General features: G+C 50.3%; 2 protein-coding genes across 2 annotated transcripts; both read right to left on the reverse strand.

The window, feature by feature from the left end:
- Positions 1-550: 550 nt before the first annotated feature.
- On the reverse strand, positions 551-6474 carry CIROP (ciliated left-right organizer metallopeptidase). The gene is made up of 14 exons (XM_058429377.1): positions 6063-6474; positions 5855-5948; positions 5716-5767; positions 5142-5285; positions 4402-4527; positions 4105-4189; positions 3824-3969; positions 3572-3746; positions 3317-3386; positions 3144-3240; positions 2768-3040; positions 2326-2555; positions 1974-2153; positions 551-978 (listed from the first exon to the last, which is right to left on the reverse strand). Exons 1-14 carry the CDS (start codon positions 6370-6372, stop codon positions 771-773), a joined length of 2190 nt encoding a protein of 729 aa, XP_058285360.1. The 5' UTR covers positions 6373-6474; the 3' UTR covers positions 551-770.
- An 11356-nt stretch (positions 6475-17830) lies between these two features.
- CEBPE (CCAAT enhancer binding protein epsilon) lies at positions 17831-19776 on the reverse strand. The gene is made up of 2 exons (XM_032179966.2): positions 19103-19776; positions 17831-18348 (listed from the first exon to the last, which is right to left on the reverse strand). Exons 1-2 carry the CDS (start codon positions 19610-19612, stop codon positions 18013-18015), a joined length of 846 nt encoding a protein of 281 aa, XP_032035857.1. The 5' UTR covers positions 19613-19776; the 3' UTR covers positions 17831-18012.
- Between the last annotated feature and the right edge of the window lie 939 nt (positions 19777-20715).

The raw sequence follows: 20715 nt of genomic DNA on the forward strand, positions 1-20715 counted from the left end.
CAAACTCCTATCAGATTCTAGTGTAACTGTGTGATACCCAAACCGTTAGTTTTCCCAGTGATGATTTAATAAAATTATGAAAAATCAGGAGAGAGAGATAATTAGTTGCTTCCTCCTTCACACTGTTTGAATCCAAATTGCAGTGACTTTTTTTTTTTTTAAAAGACATGGGTTTGTCACTCAAGTTTGGAGTGCAGTGGCATGATCATCAGTGAACGTGAGATCACTGTAACCTCAAATTCTAGGCTCAAGTAATCTTTCTGCCTCAGTCTTCTGAGTATCTAGGACTACAGGCCCACACCACAATATCTGGCTAATTTTTAAATTATTTTGTAGATATGGGGGTCTTGCTACATTTTCTAGTCTGGTCTTGAACTGCTGGCCTCAAGCAATCCATTCTCACCTTGGCCTCCCAAAGTGCTGGGATTACAGGCATGAACCATCATACCTGGCCCATTTCTAAGGCATATGTATGTGATATTCTTGGAACTGGTAGCAGGTGTTCCTATTCTGTAAGTTTGCTTTACAACAATATGAAAATAAGTGACAATTTACAGGTTGAACAGTTTATTTTTGTACCAAAATAAAGAATGGGTCTTTAGAACCGTAAAACTTCACCCTTTTTTCATTGTCAGGCTATATAAAATTGATATCTGGGGAAAGAGGCATTCCAAAGAAAGGAGAACTTAAGTATACACAATAGATTTTCCATCCAGTTGTCTCACAAGAAATTATTCTCTTCCTTACCCCCTGTCATGTTCTGGGCAACATCACACCTCCCTTATTCCTCTAACTGGGACCCTTGTGCTGTGGAGCTCTGGTGAATGGTAAGAGGCAGATGGTCTCACAGGAAGAGTGGCTCTTTTCTGGTAGGCTGTGGTTCCCAGTACACCCACCAGGATTAGCAGCATTAGGCAGAGTCCCATGGACAGCCTTAGGTGGGTCATGGAGGGATTATGGTCTGAAGTAACCAGCAACCTAGGAACATAGAAGGTAATATTTGGCATGGAATAATGCCTAGGCTTAGTAGATAAAGGGGCATTACCTTTTTTTTTTTTTTTTTGGAGACAAGGTCTTGGTCTGTTGCCCAGGCTGGAATGCAGTAGTATGATCTTGGTTCACCGTAACCTCTGCCTCCTAGGCTCAAGCAATTCTCCTGCCTCAACCTTCCAAGTAGCTGGGACTACAGGCGCATGCCGCGCCACCACGTCTGGCTAAGGGGCTTTACCCTTAAAGATAGAGCTCATGAAGCCCCGCCTCATCCAAGCATTAAGCTAAACAGGAAATCGTTAAGAGGGACTATCGAACCTGAAAGTAGAAATAAGATCAAGATCTAAGTCTTCTAGCATCTTAAATTACTGGAAGAAGACCTAACTTGGCAGCGGGGGAAGTGGCTTAAGGGAAGAGTAAGTCTATGTTCTTTAGGTAGATAGACACAATCCCTAACAGTGCTTAAGAAAGGAAGGGGGCTGGGAGTGGTGGCTCCCAGCATTTTGGGAGGCAGAGGCCGGTGGGTTGCTTTAGCTCAGGAGTTGGAGACAAGCCTGGGCGACACGGTGAAACTGTCTCTACCAAAAATACAAAAATTAGCTGGCGTGGTGGTGTGCACCTGTAGTCCCAGCTATTTGGGAGGCTGAGGTGGGGGAATCACTTGAGCCTAGGGAGGTTGAAGCCACAGCTGAGATCACCCCACTGCATTCCAGCCTGGGTGACAGAGCGAGACCTTGTCTCAAAAAAGAAAAAGGGGGGGAACTAAGATCCCTATGTCCTAGAGATGGGGGAATGTGTTATTGTATGGGAGGAGGGAGCCAGGTAGTGATGGGACTGGATGATCGTATTAGTTAGGGATCTTTTTTCTCTGAAACGCAACCCTGCCTAGGACAATATACACATGAGTGAGTGCTTAATAAATTTAATTTCAAACATCTGGACTCCATGGATTTGAAAGAAAAGTACTTGGAATATTATCTTACTTGCTGGGTTGTGTGGTAAAGTTGGCTCCTCCGTGATACACTTCCAGGGGTTTTTTCTGGAGAGCCAGAGTCAGGGCCTTGTGCAGCGTAGCAACTGAAGGCCCTTGGCAGCCAGGGGACTTCCACATATGCACAGTAAACACCAAGCTAGTGGTAATTGATGGGCTGTGGAAATAGCACCTAAACGGACATTTGAATCTTTTAATAGAGGTATAGTTCCTGGCAGAGTATATCTCATGGAAACAGGTGCAGGCTTAAGAGTGGGATGAACAAGAAGTCTTCAGAGGAGAGTCATAAAGTGAAGGACTTAAGGATTCTCCTTGGCCCATTGTATAAATACTCAAGCTTTTACCTGCCAGTGCCGCCTCTGCTCGCCAAAGCCTGCAGTACTGCCTCAGCTAGCCCTTCTTGCTGTTCCTTCCCCAGAGAGTGGCCTGGAGGCCCAGCTAATCCTAAAGAGAGCTGGAATAGTGGATCTGGGGTTGAAAGACTCACAGGTGGGGAAGTAACAGCATTGATATCTTCATTAGTCTGACACAGCCGACCCCGGGGACAGAAGAGAAGACCATAGTACCCGGGTATCTGCAAGGAAATATGTAGCAGGATATGGTTTTGCCTTATCTGTTCAAGTCTTCCTTCTAAGGAAAATGTATATTCTAGATCAGAGTCATGGACTCAGTGGGTACTTAGGAAAACTGTATGCACATCAAAACAGGTTGGACAGTACCACCATACAAGTATTTCCCGACTTCTTTTTGCCAGTATGCTGCAACTATTCCTCTTATGGTACCCACCTGTATAACCTTTCCAGGAAGGCATGGGACCCAAGGCGAGCCCTCCACCTGCACCTTGTAAGCTCCCCTCCCTGTGCATTGATGTAAGTAGCAGCGGCCTATGAGCTCTGCTTCCTTGAGGTGTGGGGTAAGAGAAGGATGCCTGGGCTTATCCCCAGGGAGCAGCTGTGAAGTGAGGTTGGCAAAGAAGCAGCGGCTCTGGGGATGGTAGATCTCCCCATGGGGATTCTCCACCCCAGCAGGGAATCCATTTTCCTTCTTCCAGCATTCACTCTGAAGGGCAGGTCAGAAGGTAGAAGTGTTTGTTCTGATGCCTTTGAAGTTGACTGCCTTCCAGACCCACTCAGTTTCATTGTCTGCTCTCTTATCTACTCACCCCATTGGCTAAGGGCTTGTACATGCGGCAGCCTTCCAGCATGGGGTCTGAGGAGCAGCTTCCCTTGTCCAGGTGCAGGTAGTGGCAGCCCAGCCCACTGTGTGGAATGGATGGTAGAGTGACACTAGAATCACTGACAGCCATACAGTCCCCTATCCACTCAGCACACACACCTGCCAGTACAGAAGAAGTCTGAAGAGCCAGTCCCACATGTGGTTACCAAGCCAAATTCTGGGCCAGATCCTGCTTGACAGATGAGAAAAGAAGGAAAGAGAGCCCTCAACAAATGAAGCCCAAACATCCTTCGGCACCAGCTATCCTCACAGCTTCAATTATACATTAGCAACAGACAACCCTCCAGCCTCCCACTTCCCCCAGAGCTGACTTGGGTCATGAGTGCCTCTCTGCAGGTCTCCCTTACTTCTCACCCCGGCCCCACAACAGCTCCTCTGCAGCGCTGTCATTGACCTGGTACCAGCCTGAGTCTTTGAAGGCAGCGAGGGTGATTGGGTCAAGTCGAGTGCGCTGGGCTCCATCAAAGGTAGCAGTCATTAAAGAACCCTGGAGTAGTCTGGCCTCCCAGTGCGAGGACAAAAGGCCCTCCTGGAGGAGGTGGCAGATGGCTGGTTGTTACCTGGTTACTCCTTTCTTCCATCACCCGAAGGTGTTCTCATTCTCACCTCTTCTTCCAAGGGAACACCAAGTGAAGCCCCCAGCACTCCCAAGTGTTTGGCCAGGCTAAGGCTAACAGCTGGGGTGGTGAGAAGCAGTTGTCCCCACTCATCTTGCCTTGTCACTTGTTGCCTTGTAGAACAGTTCTCTCTAACTGCAGAAAGGGAAGAAGGCAATATGAGGAGAGAAAAACTTAGGAAGGGTGAAGTAAAATTGGAAGGAGGTTATGAGATAGTGAATTTCCTCTGGTTGATTGTGGGAAGTCCTTAACCTCATTCCTCTCATTTACCACTGAATCCTGAGGGGCAGTCTCGCCATTTCTTGAAGAGCTGTCCAGAGAAACCCAAGGCATGGAGCAATTCATGTAGTGTGGCCTAAGGACAAATGACAGCCCAGTAAGGGGGCCGAATTTGCAGCAGGATTGACCAAACACTCTATAACCCCTCTGCCCAATCAGCTTTTCCTAGAGTTTGAGGCACCTTCTATTCCATCCTCTGTGGCTTCTTTGACTTAATGGGAAAATGAGTAACCTGGCCCCCTACCCTGCAACCTGTTTGCTTCTCCCTATTCATCATGCAGCAGTCACCATGACAATGTCACTGTGGCTGAGGCTGGGGCTGGTGAGATGTTGGGCACAGTAGACAATGGTGCCAGCGAGGGGCCTGTCTTCTGAGTCCAGCTGGCAGCAGGCAGCATAGGCTATGACAGAGGGCTGTGGATGGGCCAGGACAGGGTAGGGCCGGAAAGGAGAAAAATAGGGTAGCATAAGTAGAAGAACTCCTCTGAAAATGGAGGACGAGGGGACTCTGCAGAACTCTGCAGGAGTGGTATTGAGAGATGGCTGTGGGTGGGGGTAGCCTTTACCCAAACGTTACTAGCATTCCCTGAGTTATCCCAAATAAGCACAACTTAATAAAAACTGCTTTTGGCTGGGCGTGGTGGCTCACGCCTGTAATCCTGACATTTGGGAAGCCAAGGCGGGCAGATTGCTTGAGCCCAAGAGTTTGAGACACAGCCTGGGCAACATGACAAAACCCTGTCTCTACAAAAAAAATACAAAAAATTAGCCGGACATGGTGGTGCATGCCTGTAATCCTAGCTACTCAGGAAGCTGAGATGGGAGGATCACCTGAGCCCAGGAGGTCAAGGCTGCAGTGAGCTGTGATCGGGCCGCTGTACTCCAGCCTGGGCAACAGAGTGAGACTCTGTCTCAAAACAAAAACAAAACAAAACAAAACAAAAACTGCTTTTATGCTCCCTAACCCTCCTCATAAGATTTAAGATTGAGAGAGACAGCAGGGAAAGGAGATTTGATTTGAACTTCACCTCTTGGTGGCACTTGGAAGTGTGAGCAACCCGCACATACAGGAGAAAATCAGTGTTTTGGACCCCAGGCCCATCTGGCTGGACCAGTTGTGGGGGACCCTGCTCTGGCCACAAGGCATAACTGCGAAGATGGGCATCAGGAATCTGGCAGGGAGTGAAATGTTGCATTAGCAGATGCGCTGGAACAGTAGGAAACTGGGTATGAGGAGTAGGGAAGAATGAATCTCTTTGGTCTGTCTTAGTGTTATCTAGGCAGCTGGCTAGAATACAGAGTTCTGCGCCTTCACCCCCACTCTCTGATTTTTTAAACTTTAGCAGGGAGAGGAGCTCAGGAATCTACATCGTTAAGAAGCACACTAAGCAACTCTGATGGTGGTGGTCTTGGAATGGTCATGGCAGGCTGCAGATCTCCGGATCCCTGAGACTAAGAGGTGCACCTGGTCAGGATCCTGTCTTCCATCCTCTTCTTCCCTGGTGTACTTATTTCTGGTTTTCCTCTCTTTACTATCTCTCTGCATATCCCCCCACCACCCTTATTTTTTTCAAGATTTCAGTGTCGTTGACTCAATCTCACCTTTGCCCCCAGGCAACTCTCTCCTTTGTACCCTGGGTTCAAGAGGCTGCACCTATAAGAATGAATATCTGTAGGTGAGCTGAGGACATTTCTAGGTATCCCTGAAGAATTACATATATTGTCAATGACATGAACTCACCTGTGGTAGTTTGGGATATCTGGGTCTCCCCAGACAGCGTGGCAATACTGTGCAGGGTCTCGACTCAGAAGCAGGGGTCCTTGCACTGGAGGGACTTGACAAGAGGTCAGTTTCCCCCATATCTTGGAATTCTTTTTCTGGGTTGATCTTCCTCCCCTGGACCTCTCTGCTCCTCAACCCTCCCTGACACCTCTGTTCCCTCACTCACCTGCTAGAACAGCCTGGATTCGCTGAGTGGCCTCTCTCACTGCGGCCAGGGCTCGGGATCCCCCTTTCGTCCCTTCTCCCTCAGGATCCCAAGCTCCATCTGATATACGATCTCCTAGATAGCAGGTTTGGATTCGTAGGGGTTGAGGATCACGGGAGCTAGGGAGGGTGAGGGAGGAAGAGCGAGATTTTGGGGGGAGTTGGGAGAAAGGGGGCCTGAGAAGGCTCACAGACTTCTGTGTCTCATCATGTAGACATCGGCTTGCAGCAACCCTGAGGACTAGTGGTAGCAGCAGCAGCAGCAGCAGCATCTCCCTTCTGTGTCTCTCCGTAGATACAGCCTGGATCCTGTCTTCCGTCCCCTTGTTCCCTGGCTCACTGTTTCTGGCTTTCCTCTCTACTATTTTTCACCTATGCCCCCCACTACTCTTGCTTATTTTTTTCAAGATTTGAATGTTGTTGACTCAGTCTACAGTTCCCTGCCAGGAGGTTGGATATGAACCACCCTTTTCCAGAGGTGCCAGAGGTGGAGTGCTGGGGGAGGGGAAGTGTTATTCTGAGGCCTCAGCTGACCTTTCCAAAGAGGAGCCTGCCTTATGCATGATGAAACTCTTTCCTTGTTTTTTGTTTGTTTGTTTTGTAGAGATGGAGCCTCTCTATGTTGGTCCAGGCTGGTCTCAAACTCCTGGCCTCAAGTGATCCTCCTGCTTCAGCCTCCCAAAGTGCTGAGATTACAGGTGTGTGCCACTGTGCCTGGCCGGGAACTCTTTCCTAATCCTTTCCATCCCTCATCCTATTTCTTGTGCCTTTCTGAGCAGAAAACCTTGGAACCTTCACAGAAAAACTAGAAAATTGGTGTCACCATAATAGGGGAAGTGGGGGACAGAGGTATTCTTTGCTTTGTAGTTGCCTGCTGGCCTCACTGGACATGGGCAAACAAGGCTTCTGCACTTCACTAGCCCCAGTTTCAGAACTGGGTGGCCTCTAACTAAACTACAAGACTTCTAGCACCTCCTACATCTATGTAGGGCTCTTAGTGGGTGCTCAACAAATACATGTTAGTTGACTGACACCTCCTCTAAGAGGCTGTTGTGTTAGGTCTGTTAGGTTTCACAGAAGCTGCTTATAGGCATGCAGAGGAGGGAAAAGAAACTCTTTTTTTTTTTTTTCTGTCTTTTTGAGTTTCACTCTTCTCATCCAGGCTGGAGTGCAATGGTGCAATCTCGGCTCACCGCAAACTCTGCCTCCTGGGTTCAAGCGATTCTCCTGCCTCAGCCTCCGAAGTAGCTGGGATTACAGGCGCCCACCACCACATCCAGCTAATTTTATTTTGTATTTTTAGTAGAGATGGGGTTTCACTATGTTGGCCAGGCTGGTCTCAAACTCCTGACCTCAGGTGATCCACCTGCCTCGGGCTCCCAAAGTGCTGGGATTATAGGTGTGAGCCACCGCGCCCGGTCAAGAAACTCTTAAAATGGACATTAATGTTCAAAGATATTCTTAAGGAACTCTGTTTTCTTTGCTCATGCTGTGCTTTCACATCCTGTTTCCCTTGCTTGGATACCACCCCTCCCCTGCCTGCCTGGCTAATTCCTACCTTTCTGGTAATTACCCTTGGAAGCCTTTCTTAATACCCCCAGCCCAAATTCCACACCTGGCACAGTGGGTGGGGAACCACCTCACAGGAGGGGCCTCTCCTCCCAGCTCCTAACAGAACACTGTCATCCTCTGTTATAATTGTGGGCTTAGCGGCTCTCCCTCCACATCCTGAAGTCCTTGAAGGTAAGCCTGCTTCCTGTTGGTCTTTGTGTCCACACCACTCAGCACAGCCCTTCAGGCCTGGTCTTCAGTGTGTGGATAAAGACATAGAACCTAACCCCATTATTTAACTTTTGAAGAAACAGCTGTTTTAGGTAGTATATTTTAATAGCTAATTGGTGACCGACATGGACTAGAGTTTAGAGTAGGGCTGCTGACTTCCCAAGGATTTTATACTTTCACATCCCAGAACTGTGGTTGAAACTACTGATTACAAGGGAGACACCTGTTGGGGCTCAGAAACCGTAACCCAAAATACAGCATTGACATGCTGAACTGAAGAAGAAGCCTCAAGGTCTCTGACCATCTTGCCTTACCCCCATACACACACACCAACACCCCTCATCTCTCCCAAAGCACAGGCCCTATCTGCCTAAGATCCAGACTCAACAAGTAAAGCAGTTTTTTTCTTCTTCCCCTAAGACCAAGAATGTAACCACACCTGAACAGGCCTTTTCACTGTTAGAACTGTTTACAAGTTAATCTCTGTTCCCAGATCCATTCATTCTCCTTAGTAATCATTTATTGCCCCTCAACAGAATTCCTGTTTTTCACCCCTCCTATAACCTGTTTTGCTAGGATCCAAGGCACCATTCTTCCTGTAACCTCAAGATGATATATAAGCTGTACTTTATGGGGGTGGGGTTAGGTCTTCATTCTGAAGGTTCTCATATGTACATGTTAAATAAATGTGTATGCCTTTGGAGAATCGCTTGAACCCGGGAGGCGGAGGTTGCAGTGAGCCAAGATGGCGCCATTGCACTCCAGCCTGGGCAACAAGAGCAAAACTCCATCTCTAAATAAATAAATAAATAAATGTGTATGCCTTTTCTCCTATTACTCAATGTGCCTCATGTCTGATTTTTCAGTGACCCTCCAGGGGCCCAGGGTCTTGGCTTTCACACACCCAAACTCTGGAGGCAAACACACTCTGCCACTTTTTATCTATAGAAATGTATATGTAACTTTGACCAAGTGCCCCAGTTTTCCCATCTGTAAAATAGGGGTGACTGTACTTTTGGAGTTTTTGAGAAGTAAGTGAATATTTATAAAGCACTGAGAACAGTGTGTGGTTTATGGTAAATACTAAATAGAAAAATACGTATTATAAACAGTGGCTCATGCTTGCAATCCCAGCACTTTGGGAGGCTGAGGTGGGATGATCACTTGAGTCCAGGAGTTTGAAGCCATCCTGGGCAACATAGGGAGAACCCCATCTCTTAAAAAAAAAAAAAAAAGAAAAAAGAATACATATTATACACACTGTCAATGCAGAGGAGAACTGTTCTTTTATTATTTACTTAGATTTATTATTATACTTTTTTTTTTTTGAGACATGGTCTTGCTTTGTCCCCAAGCTGGAGTGCAGTGGCGCAATCACAGTTCACTGCAGCCACAACCTCCTGGGCTCAAGCAGTCCTCCCACCCCAGCCTCCCGAGTAGCTGGGACTGTAGGTGCGCACCATAGTGACCAGCTAATTTTTGTATTTTTTGTAGAGACAGGGTTTCACCATGTTGCCCAGGCTGGTCTTGAACTCCTGAGCTCAAGTGATCTGCCCACCTTAGCCTCCCAAAGTGTTGCGATCACAGGCGTGAGCCACCATGCCTGGCATATTTTAAAAATTTATTTTTATTTTCATTTATTTTTGATATAGGGTCTTGCTCTGTGACCCTGGCTGGAGTTCAGTGGCATGATCATAGCTCACTGTAGTCTCGAACTCCTGGCTCAAGCCCTCCTCCTACCTCAGCCTCCTGCAGGTGTGTGCCGCCATGCCTGGCTAATTTTTAAATTTTTTGTAGAGACAGGGTCTTGCTGTGTTTCCCAAGCTGGTCTCGAACTCTTGGCCTGAAGTGATCCCCCAAAGAACTGGGATTACAGATATGAGCCACCACAGCTGGCCTGTTTTTTTATTATCACCATGTGTACAAATCTTTTTTTTTTTTTTTTTGAGACGGAGTCTCGCTGTGTCGCCCAGGCTGGAGTGCAGTGGCGCGATCGTGTGTACAAATCTTTAGAAGACTGTTGTTTTTTCCCTAAGGCAAATCTAGTCTTTTTCTCTAAGTGTCTGAAGTCTTTTTTTCCCCCAGATTTCTTAGGTTTTTCTGGCCTAAGTCTGCAGCTCTTAATGCTCTGCTGCTCCCCTGTGGCCATACTGAGACAGGGTGTGCTCTGGCCACGGTATGGGCTGATCTTAACTTCAAACTTCATGCATTTTAATAAATCCTTCCTGTCTTTTTAAAATTTAGATTTTTAATTTTTTGAGACAAGGTCTCACTTTGTCACCCATGCTGCTGTGCAGTGGTGTGATCATGGCTCACTGCAGCCTCAACCTGGGCTCAAGCGATTCTCCTGCCTCAGTCTCCCAAGTAAGTAGGACCACAGGTACATGCCACTATGCCCAGCTAATTTTTAGTCTTTCTTCTCTTTACACTGCAAATTCTTCTTCATCTTTCAAGATCCAACCCAGAGGTTATCTGCTGGCTGAGACTTCTTTGCTCCCTCAGGTGGAGATAGTTCTCAAATCTTCTGTTCTCCAACAGCATCCCTTTCACGTCTTTGAAGGAGCTCTCTTATTATGTTATCCTGACATTTATTTTTGTATTTTTTTCCCTGCTAGATGGTGGGCAGGGGCTGAGTCTTATTTGTCTCTGCCTCTGTAAAGAGGTATGAAGTAGTTGCAGGGCAGTAATGGAGGTAAGAAGATGAAGATGAGGAAGGAGGAAGGAGGAAGGAGCAAGGAGGTAGGGAAAGAGTGAGAATAATAATCATTTTATGGGGCACAGCTTTGTGCCTACATGTTGTTCTAAGCACTTTATTTTATTGATTGAATGATTGATTGATTGAGACAGAGTCTTGCTCTGTCACCCAGGCTGGAGTGCAGTGGCATGATCCCGGCTCACTGCAACCTCTGCCTTCTGAGTTCAAGTGATTCTCCAGCCTCAGCCCCCCAAGTAGCTGGGATTACAGGCATATGCCACCACACCTGGATAATTTTAGTATTTTTAGTAGAGATGGGATTTTGCCATATTGCTCGGGCTCAAACTCCTGAGCTCAAAGTGATCCACCTGCCTTGTCTCTCCAAAGTGCTGGGATTACAGGCGTGAGCCACCATGCCCAGCCCAAGCGCTTTATACTCATATAGTTCTTTCAGCCAGCTCATGAGGTAGGCATTATTATTATCCCAATTTTCCAGTCAAGGTACAGCAAAATTAGGCAATGTACATAGGTGGTAAGTGGCGGTGTAGGAGTTGAACCGACATCGTTAGGCACCTGAGCACACGCTTGAACCCACTGTGTAATCCTGCTTCTCCAGTGTGTAGTGATGAGAGGAAGAGGGTGAGGAGAAAAGAAGGTGATGAGGAGAGAATGGGGATAAGGAGAGAGGATGGAAAGATAAGAGAGGATGAGGTTAGACAAAAGAACAGAAGTTAGGATGGGATGAAGAAGAGAAAAAGGGTGTGGTAGTAGGAAATTAGGGATAAGGAGAGAGGATGTTGATGAGGAACTGGGTGGAGATGAGAGAAATGTGGACTGTGGAGAGAGGCTGGTAGGAGGAGAGCTGTCGTCCAGGTGGGGTCATCATTCATATGGATGCTCCCCCTGGCAGGCTGGCCTCTCGGCTCCCTCACCCTCTGTCTCTAACAGTCTCCTCCATTCCTCCTAGTGAGCCTCTCCCAGGGCCATACCCAGAGCCTTATCACCACCAGAAACTGCAGCACCTATGAAATAACGGAATCAAACATCCCACGCTGATAGAATCTGCTTTCCTTATGGTGGTTTGCTCAAGCTGGCTCCCAGCAGCTGTTCTATTAAGCTCATGAGGAACCACAGCCCTTCCCATCTTCACATCTCACCTTCTCTGCCTTAGGTTCCAGGCTCACCACTGCAATCCCCTTTTGTTAATGCCTTCAGCTCCTCTCCCCTGTCTGTCCTTTCCATCTCATCTCCCTGGTTAAGTCTCAACTCTAGATGGACCTGACATTTGTCTTCTCCACACTTGCTCTCAAGCATCTAAGGACCACTGGACAAAATCATCCCAGAGGACATGTCACTCTAAAGTGGTCATCATCAACTGCAGTTGGGCGCTCTCAAGTCAGAAATCTCAGCAATGAGCTCCCTCTTCTACCCTCACCAACTAGGATTTTATACTTTCTTCCTTCTTTTTCTTTTTTTTTTTTGAGACGGAGTCTCACTCTATCGCCCATGCTGGAGTGCAGTGGCTCAATCTCGGCTCACTGCAAGCTGTGCCTCCTGGGTTCACACCATTCTCCTGCCTCAGCCTCCTGAGTAGCTGGGACTACAGGTGCCCGCCACCACGCCCAGCTAACTTTTTGTATTTCTAGTAGAGACGGGGTTTCACCGTGTTAGCCAGGATGGTCTCGATCCCTGACCTTGTGATCTGTCCGCCTTGGCCTCCCAAAGTGCCGAGATTACAGGCGTGAGCCACCGCACCTGGCCGGATTTTATACTTTCAAACCTCCAGCCTCCCCTCCTGCTCAGTGACTTTTGGTTATCTCTTCTTTCATGGTGAAAATAAAAGCCATAAGATAGGAACAGCCCCAGCCTGCTACAAACCTATTTGTATTTGATTCTGTTGCCATCTCCTCTGTTTCTTGTTAAAAAAGAGGAGATGTCTTCTTCCCTTGGAAGGCCGGTTCTCCCTCTGATGCTCTGAATCCCATCTAAGGGAGCTTCTGGCCTCAGCTTCTTCAAGCCTCTCTGCTTCCTCCCAGCATGTTGCCCTGCACCCCCAGCCTTCAGTCAGTGAATGAGAAGGACCTGCTTGGGAACCTTTGCGTATACTTTTCTTTCTGTTGGGACCCCCACTTTTTGCCAGATGAAGTCCTACTCCCATTTAGATATCCGCCAACATGTTACCCCTTCAAAGAAGCCTTTCCTGACCCTCACATTTGAATCAGGCACTCATGTTAATATTGGCCATCAGTCACTCCTTTACTTTTGCTAGATGACGCTGCCCACGATTTGTTTGTGGTCTTATGTTTGTCACTCTCACTAATCCATAAACCCCCAAAGGATAGGGACTGTTCTCCTTATGTGTCCCATAGCTTCTATAACAAAGTGCTTGGCTTCAAGTAGGTGTTCAGTATGTATTTCTTGAGTAAATGAATGTGGTGAGAAGGCAGGAGGGAGGTGAGGGATGGAAGCGTGAGGATAGAAGATAGAAGGTGAGTAGATGGAGAGTGAGGAGAGGATGGTAATGAGGACAGCATGCAAAGGTGAGGCTGGGGATGGAGGGGAGAAGGGGTGAGGGGAGGACCAAGGAGAAGGGGTCTTTGCACTGGACCTGTGTAATGCTTCCAGACCCTGAGTGGGCTCCCAGGAACTCTATTTCTTGGGACCATGCTGCCTGTGAGGTTTGAAGGCAGGGCTGGAGGGAGGAGCTAGGCTTTATCTCAGGGTGCAGTCCTAACCTCAGATGGTGACAGAGCTGCAGCCAGCAGGGGTTTTGCAAACCGTCCCGATTGCAGCAGGCCAGCAGTCTCACTGGGGACGAGCGGGTGGGGCCTGAGCTTATCTCCTGAGTACAGTCCTAACCTCAGATGGTGACAAAGCGGGAGCTAGAAGGCGTTTTGCAAACCGTCCCGATTGCAGCAAGGTTGGATAGCCTGGCCAGGGGTGACAGTGCTAGGTGTGTGTGGGCGGCGGAGGGTGGGGGCGCAATAGGGGTTTGGACAGTTTAGGACTCCAGGGTGATGTTTAGCTCATGGGGTATAGGGGATGGACCCATTCTATGTGTGGCTTGCCTCTACCTACCCCCAGAGCCCTGTTTCTTCTAAAAGGGAAGCAAATCTAAGGGAAAAATATAGTCTGTCCCTGGACGTAAAATAAATAAATAAATAAATAAATAAATAAATAAATAAATAAATAAATAATAGAAGAGAAGCAAGAGGCTACAGCTCTGTGGTGGGTCTTTCCCTATCAAGAAGCCTGCCCCTTCCCAGGCCCTGGGACCTTTCCACTGCTCTCTGAAGTCAGAATTGATGGCCATTTTGATAAAGTTAAATTGTAGCCATTTTCCTCTGAAAACCCCTACCCTCTCCCCTTGGGGAGAATTTCTCATGTGCCACTGAGGTTTTCTGAGGCTAGGCCAGGCCTGCTTATGGAAGCAGCTAACAGAGGCCAGCCAGGGGTTCTGTCCAGCTTGGCACTCCCATTTTGGAGCGGCCCATGCTGAGTCGAGAGGAGGGGTCTGCCTGCGGGGGAGCTGGTAAGGGTGATGGGAAGTGACTGGCCTGTCCGAGAGGAGGCGCACAGGCCCTCAGCCAGCCCTGCCTATTGTTGCCTCAGCGTCTCCTGAACAGCCAGCCCCCTTCATCCCATAGTCCCCTCACTGGCTTGGAGCAGGGTAGGGGGTGGAGGTGAAGAGGCCCCTTTCCACCCACAACCCCAACCGGGATCTTGCAACACTGGGATGGGGGCCCTGGGGGCCCAGGCATGTGGCAATCTGTGTAGAGGGGTGGGGAGGTGTGCACTGAGCAGGGGGGGTGGGGACAGCTTTCACAAGCCACTGCCACCACTGACTGACCTTGGCAGACTCACCTTGGGCAGCTTCCTCCCTCTGCAGTGTCTCCCCACAATCTGCCTTCTCCTCTGCAGCTTCCCTGTGGCTTAAGATCCTGTCTCTCAGCTCAGGAGTCTCATTCTGCTCCCCAGTTCTGCTCCAGAAAGAAAAGTGGGCCTGAGCTGTGGACGCTGAAGCCATAGGACTGCATGTGTGTGCTGTTTGGACCTTGATTTGCTGGTTTTCAAACGTTATCGAGTCCCCGGTCCTGGTGCCTTTCCCCAGGCAGCGTTTGTCTAACTGCCCTTCCCTGGGCTCCTTTCTGTCATCTCCTTCCCCAGTGGGGACAACCTGACTATGGTGAAGGTGACATGAGGACCAAGGGGCAGGGAAGCTGAATCCAGGGGCAGAGAGAACCCTGCTCTCCACCTCCCCCGGCTTCTTAGGCACCTCCTTGACAGAGGGAATGAAAATAGTCATTTGCAACCCCTGCAGCCCCATTCTGGAGGGAAGGCGCATCTTTTTCTTACTTATCCTCTCCTTCCTTCTTTCATTCAGCATCCACTCTTGGCTTCCTTTTTCTTGGTCACCTTAGGGCTTTTGCATTTACCCTTCCCTCTGTTCACCCTTACACTCAAAGACATACCTGCCTCCTTCTCAAAATTTTTCAAGTTTCAACTAAAATGTCACTTCCTCAGAGAGACCTTTCTTGGCCACCCCAGCTAAAATAGCCTCCCTACCTGTTGGTTTATTTGGTTTTCCCAATGGGCTATTCAAATGGAGTAAGCAGGAGAAGTTAATTAAAGTGCTTTATGAAGATGTGAACCAACAGTATCTGGGGAAAGCTCCTGGAGTGGTGAAGTTCCCTGGGCTAGCCCAGCACAGGGGGGCCTGAGGGCCAGGAATCCTTTGGGAGGGACTGTGGAGAGTGCCAGTCAGCAGGGGGCTCCCATCACTCTCCTCCTGCCAGTCTCACTCCCACCCCCTGGGAAGCTGGTTGATGTAGGGAGGCATCCACCTGGGGACTATGTAGGGTGATGAAGGGTGGAGAGGGTTCTGGAGGGGCAAAGGAAGACATTCAGCACACTTGTTTATTGACTTTTTCTTCCTACTCCTTCTGCTGAGAACTTGTCTCATTCCCAGAAAAGATACTCAACAAATACTTGTTGAATAAGTTACGTTGGCCAAAACCAGTTGAGGTCAGATTGAAAGCCTCCTTCAGGAAGCGTGCCCTCTGGCTCTGACTCATCCCCCTGGAATATGATCTGACACAAAGGATTGGGATGTGTTCAGCTGCTGCACATCACGCTGGGATCACAGTGGGGAGACAGGGATGTGACTCCCCCAGATGGGGTGCCAGTCAGGAAGGCTCCACTAGGCATCGGCCCTGAGGACCTGACGGGGTGAGCAGGGGCCTGAGAGGGGAAGCAATTCAGAGCTGTGGGAACGAAGCCTGGGCTTGATGCTGAAGCAACCCAGGTCCCATCACCCAGAACCTTGAAAGTAAGTCAAGGGACAGTGGTCTTGAGCTGAAAGGAGGAAATCCGGAGGTTGAGTCATTTACCATGTTCTGTACAAACCCCCCTTATGCAACCTATCCCCCTGGGCTGAAAGGAAGGTGTGAGGATTCTCCCAGGTGCCCACAGAGACTGGTACCTCCCCACCTTCCAAACTCAGGAAGCTCCCATCAGTCCCTCCACTGAAGGTTCAGATCTGTCCCTCCAAACCAGACCTGTGGCATGGGCCTCCAGAACACAGAGGTGCCCGAGAGACACAGAGGCAAAGGCAGGAAAAGGACTGAGTCCTGGGCAAGGTAGACATGCCACACACGGATGCCCGAGGTGTGGGAGGGCTCTACTGCTGGAGAGTTGAAGAAGGGAGAGAGATCTGGGATGATCCAGACACCAGTCTCTCGCCCTCTCAGAAAATTATTCCTTGATGTCTGACTCAGGCTTTCACAGCACTGGCCTAGGAGAGACTTTAACAAGCCCTTAATCTGTCCCTGGGTCCCTGACACTGTTGGGCACTGTTCTTTATTGAATGTGATTCATGTGACACTCGTACTGAGGATCTGTGAGCATGGAGTAGAGAGACAGGTACCACATATTGAGGCAGCAAAGGGACTCAGTGAGTGTCAGGAGAAGCCTCTTATCCCCTCTGGCCCTCAACTGCTTTATCTATAAAATGTGGCTCACCCTATCTTGCTGGTCTGAGGGCAGAGACCACCAGATGATCTCTTGAGGTCTCTCCCAGCACGTCTTGAGATCTGTGATTTTATGGAGCTAATTTTGGTTCTGCCTCTAAACAATTGTATGACTCCAGGTAAGTCCCTTCCCCTCTTTGCGGCCTGTTTTCTTACCTGCAAAATGAGTTTAGATGAGATCTCTGAGGTCCTTTCAGTTCCAGCAAAATGGAGGAATCAAATATGCTTATTACATGCAGAGTTTTCTTTTTCTATGAATATAACAACACTACAGAGTGGGTACAAATATTGCAACCATTTTGCAGATGAGGAAACTGAGGCACAGAGAGAAGTAATTGCTCAAGGCTCACAGCTAGTAAGTAGCAGAGTAAGATTCAAACTGAGGCTCTTAATTACCGTACCATTCTGTCTCTTAGGCTGTAGTCCAGTGCAAAAGAAAATGCTGCTTCGAATGATGGGTTTCCCTGGCACAGGCAGATTGTCATCCTCCTTCTCATTACCGTGTTCTCATACACAAATCCGGTCTCCAGGTCTTTCCCAACTGATTCCTGTCCCATGCACTCAATTCTCAAGCTTTAGGGAACTGGAGCCTCAGGGATGAGGGACAAAGGATGGAAATGGATAGGTGGGAGCAGCGTGGGGAGGGTGTCCATCTGGTAGACTGAGGCTTTGGAACTGGAGAGAAGAGATGGTGGGTTGGATCAAGGGACCATAAATATGGCAGAGCCATCAGGAATTTTCCCATGGTCATCTGGGGCAGGAGCTCCCAGACCTATACCTCAAGGTGAGAGAGAGTGGGCCTGGGATCAGCAGGCCTGGGCATGAAGGACTGTGTGGTGCCGGGATCTCCCTACAAGCTGAAGATCTTTGTTAGCAGAGCATACAAAGGTGCTCCAGGTCCTGTGGGGGGCGGGGATGTGCCTTCAGCTCACAGAAGGGGGTGATGGGGATGTCAGGGAGAGAAGAGCAGAGTGACAGATACATGGCCTGGCTGTGTGGTATATTGGGGGTGGGCTGTGGACAGCATGTCTGTGTTTCCACATGTCCACTTGGTCATGGAAACAAGAGGTGCAGACCTAGCCACATGCATCCTCTGTCCCCAGGATCCTCCATGACACACACACACACACACACACACACACACACACACACACACACACAACACACACACACACACACACACACACACACACACACACACACACACAGCCAACAGTCCCAACACCCAGTCACAGTGCAACTTTATTCAGCCATATAATCGTTATGCTGGGTCCTGCCCTTCTTTGCCACCCCGGTTGCCATTTATCCATGGTCTATGTCTCAGGGTTCTAGGCCCCCAGCAGGATGGGGCTCCGCAGAGTTAGGCCGTGCCAGGGAGCCTGGTGCCTACAGTCCACCAGCCAGGCTCAGCTGCAACCCCCCACGCCCTTGATGAGGTTGGCCGCCTCAGGAATCTGGCGGAAGAGGTTGCGGAGGGTGTCTAGCTCCTGGGTGAGCTGCTCCACACGGCTGCGGAGGCGCTCGTTCTCTGCCATGTACTCCAGCACCTTCTGCTGCGTCTCCAGAATGCGCCTCTTGGCCTTGTCCCGGCTCTTGCGCACGGCAATGTTGTTGCGCTCCCGCCTCAGCCGGTACTCAAGGCTGTCTTTGTTCACTGCCTTCTTGCCCTTGTGTAAGGGGCCAGCCGGGGAGGGCGCCTTCAGGAGGGGACTGCAGGGGGGTGCGGCAGTGGCCAAAGGGGCCTGGAGGGGAAGGCACGGAGAGACGGAGAGGTGAGGGCTGGCTAGGAGGCAGAGCGGAGGCGGGGCGGGAATCTCGGCAGCCAGGGCACACTTACTGCGTCAAAGGAATACAGGACTCAGAGCAAGCTCCTGTCTCTCAGGTCAAAACTATCATCGCTCTGCTTCTGGGAGATGGTGACCCAGATGCACAGGGTCCTCTGCTTGAGACCAAAACTCCCTTTCATGTTCTCACACTTTCTTTCTTTCTTTTTTTGTAAAGATGGAGCCTTGCTGTGTTGCCCAGGCTGGTCTCCAACCCCTGGCCTTAAGTGACCCTCCTGCTTTGGCCTCCCAAAGCGCTGGGATTACAGGCATGAGCCACGACACCCAGCCAATATTCTCACACTTTCTGAGTACACTTTCCCTCAATCTGTCTTGAGTCTCCCGTTCTATGACCAGTAGACACTTCTTACAGAAGCAGGCGGCAGAGAAACAAGAGGAGGGGGCATGGTGAGCAGCAGGGAGGCTGGCGGGGGCCTGAGATCAAGTAGGTCAGCTTGCCACAGGGGCTTTGGGTGGGGATTCAGGGTGGGAATGAATTCACAGAGAAGGAAAGGGAGGTCATGGTGCGGTGTGAACACAGAGAACTGTGGGTTGGGTCCATTTCACAGAGCAACACCAAGCAGACTCAGCAGCATGAGCAGGGGCACAGGGTCCTGTCCACACCAGCCTCTCCAGCCCCGGGCAGGAGGGAGGAGGGCTGGCCTGCTCTTACCTTGAGAACGCGCAGAGGCTGGCCGGATGCTGCCAGAGTTGGGGGCAGGTGCATGGCTGTCTGCCCACAGTGTGCCACTTGGTACTGCAGGGGATTGTAGCTGCCTCGGCTGGCAGCTCGGCTGCCCTCTGGCCCCCGGGGCTCCTCCTTCACCGCCACAGCCCTGGGGTCGTAGCTCCCTGGGCTGCTGTAGATGCCAGGCCCCAGCGCCTTCCTGTCTGGGCCGAAGGTATGTGGAGGATAGGCAAAGGGCCGAGGGTCAGGCGGCAAGTAGTGGGGGAAGGCAGGGGTTCCGGGGCCCTTGAGGCCTCTGGCCTCAGGCGCTGGCTTCACGGCAAAGAGATCGGAGAGAAGCTGCTCTTCCCCAGACTCGATGTAGGCGGAGAGGTCAATGGAGGCCTCATGCTCACACATGTCCCCTAGCTCCCCGGGCCCAGCTCGGCCCCCTGAGAACTCAAGTGGCTGCTGGCCACCCCGGGGCTCACACTCGTAGTAGGTCCCGTGGGACATGGCCGGCCCGCCCCCTCGGCTCCCCGCCCCCACCTGCTCTTGAGGCACCCCTTGGGGTGCTCCGGCTGCCCTCTCTCTACCTCCTCCTGACCTGGGCCTGCCCTCTCTCGATCTCCTGCCCTAGACCTGCCCTCTGCAGTCTCCTCTGTCACCCACTCCTGTGTGGCCTCTCTCCCCCCTCTGCTCTGCTTCCTTTTCCTTCCTCTGTAGTCAATGCCTCTCTTCTCTTCCCTTTTTTCCCCTCTCTCCCCTTGGGGTGACTCAGGGAGGGGCAGGACACACCCCAGAGGGAGAGATGTAAGCCTTAGAGAAAGGCGACTCCTGGCCTATTCAGCAGTTGGGGACACTCCTTGGTCAGGGACCAAGCCAGGGTTCTGGAGATGCCCGAAGCTGATGCTTCTGGGAATGCCTCTCCATTCCCTGCTGGGAGCCCAGGGGACTCCAAATCCTCGCAGAGGGCAACACCCCACTCTAGGCAACCTCCTCCCTCCAACTTTGAAAAAGTTCTATGCAGAATGAGGTTCCAAGTTAGAGTGAAGAGAGAAAGCCCTCTTCCAGTGCCGTCCCTCAGTTGGGTCTCACCTCCTCCCTTGACACGCCTTCCTCTGGCACTCCCCTGCTGCTGGGCTCCACCTACCCCCAAGATAAAGTTTCTTTTGTAGCCCCACCTCCCAGAGCATTCTCTGAGTGTAGGCCAGGGTTTGTTTTTTGAGGGGTCTAGGGAGTAGTGATAGGTCCTAGGAACAAGCTATACATGGGAGCCTGTGTGGTGCTCCAGAGTATGCTCATTTGCTAGGTTTTTGCACAGGGGCTGTGCAATAGCCCAAATATTAGTGCGTTTCCAGCCCTAGCTACCTCTAGCAGCCTGGTACAGTTCCTAACTCCCTGGGCTTGGCTGAAGCACCTGGTCAGGACTTGGGCCTTGCACTGCAGGCCTAGGCAGGCTGCTGCCCTCGGAAGAGACAGCCATAATCCTCCAGTGGCTCCAGCACTTCTCTCTTCCAGCTGCTCTGTGCTGCAAGAGGCTCAGGCTGGTGCTTTGCCCCTCACCCTGGGCTTGAGGCTCTGCCTCTGGTTTCCTGTGCCCTGGGCTGCACGGCTTA

Source organism: Hylobates moloch, unplaced genomic scaffold, assembly GCF_009828535.3.
Source record: "Hylobates moloch isolate HMO894 unplaced genomic scaffold, HMol_V3 SCAFFOLD_16, whole genome shotgun sequence".
NCBI classification, from domain to species: Eukaryota; Metazoa; Chordata; class Mammalia; order Primates; family Hylobatidae; genus Hylobates; species Hylobates moloch.

Bases quoted from the DNA above. Each gene is read 5' to 3' on its own strand.
- CEBPE (XM_032179966.2), bottom strand. From the start codon at position 19,612: ATGTCCCACGGGACCTACTACGAGTGTGAGCCCCGGGGTGGCCAGCAG. The intron at 18,349-19,102 runs GTAAGAGCAGGC...CTTCCCCTCCAG, and splicing joins AGCCTCTGCGCGTTCTCAAG to GCCCCTTTGGCCACTGCCGC.
- CIROP (XM_058429377.1), bottom strand. From the start codon at position 6,372: ATGCTGCTGCTGCTGCTGCTGCTACCACTAGTCCTCAGGGTTGCTGCA. The intron at 3,041-3,143 runs GTGAGTAGATAA...CCTGCCCTTCAG, and splicing joins ACAAGCCCTTAGCCAATGGG to AGTGAATGCTGGAAGAAGGA. The intron at 2,154-2,325 runs GTAAAAGCTTGA...ATGTCCGTTTAG, and splicing joins AGCAGAGGCGGCACTGGCAG to GTGCTATTTCCACAGCCCAT.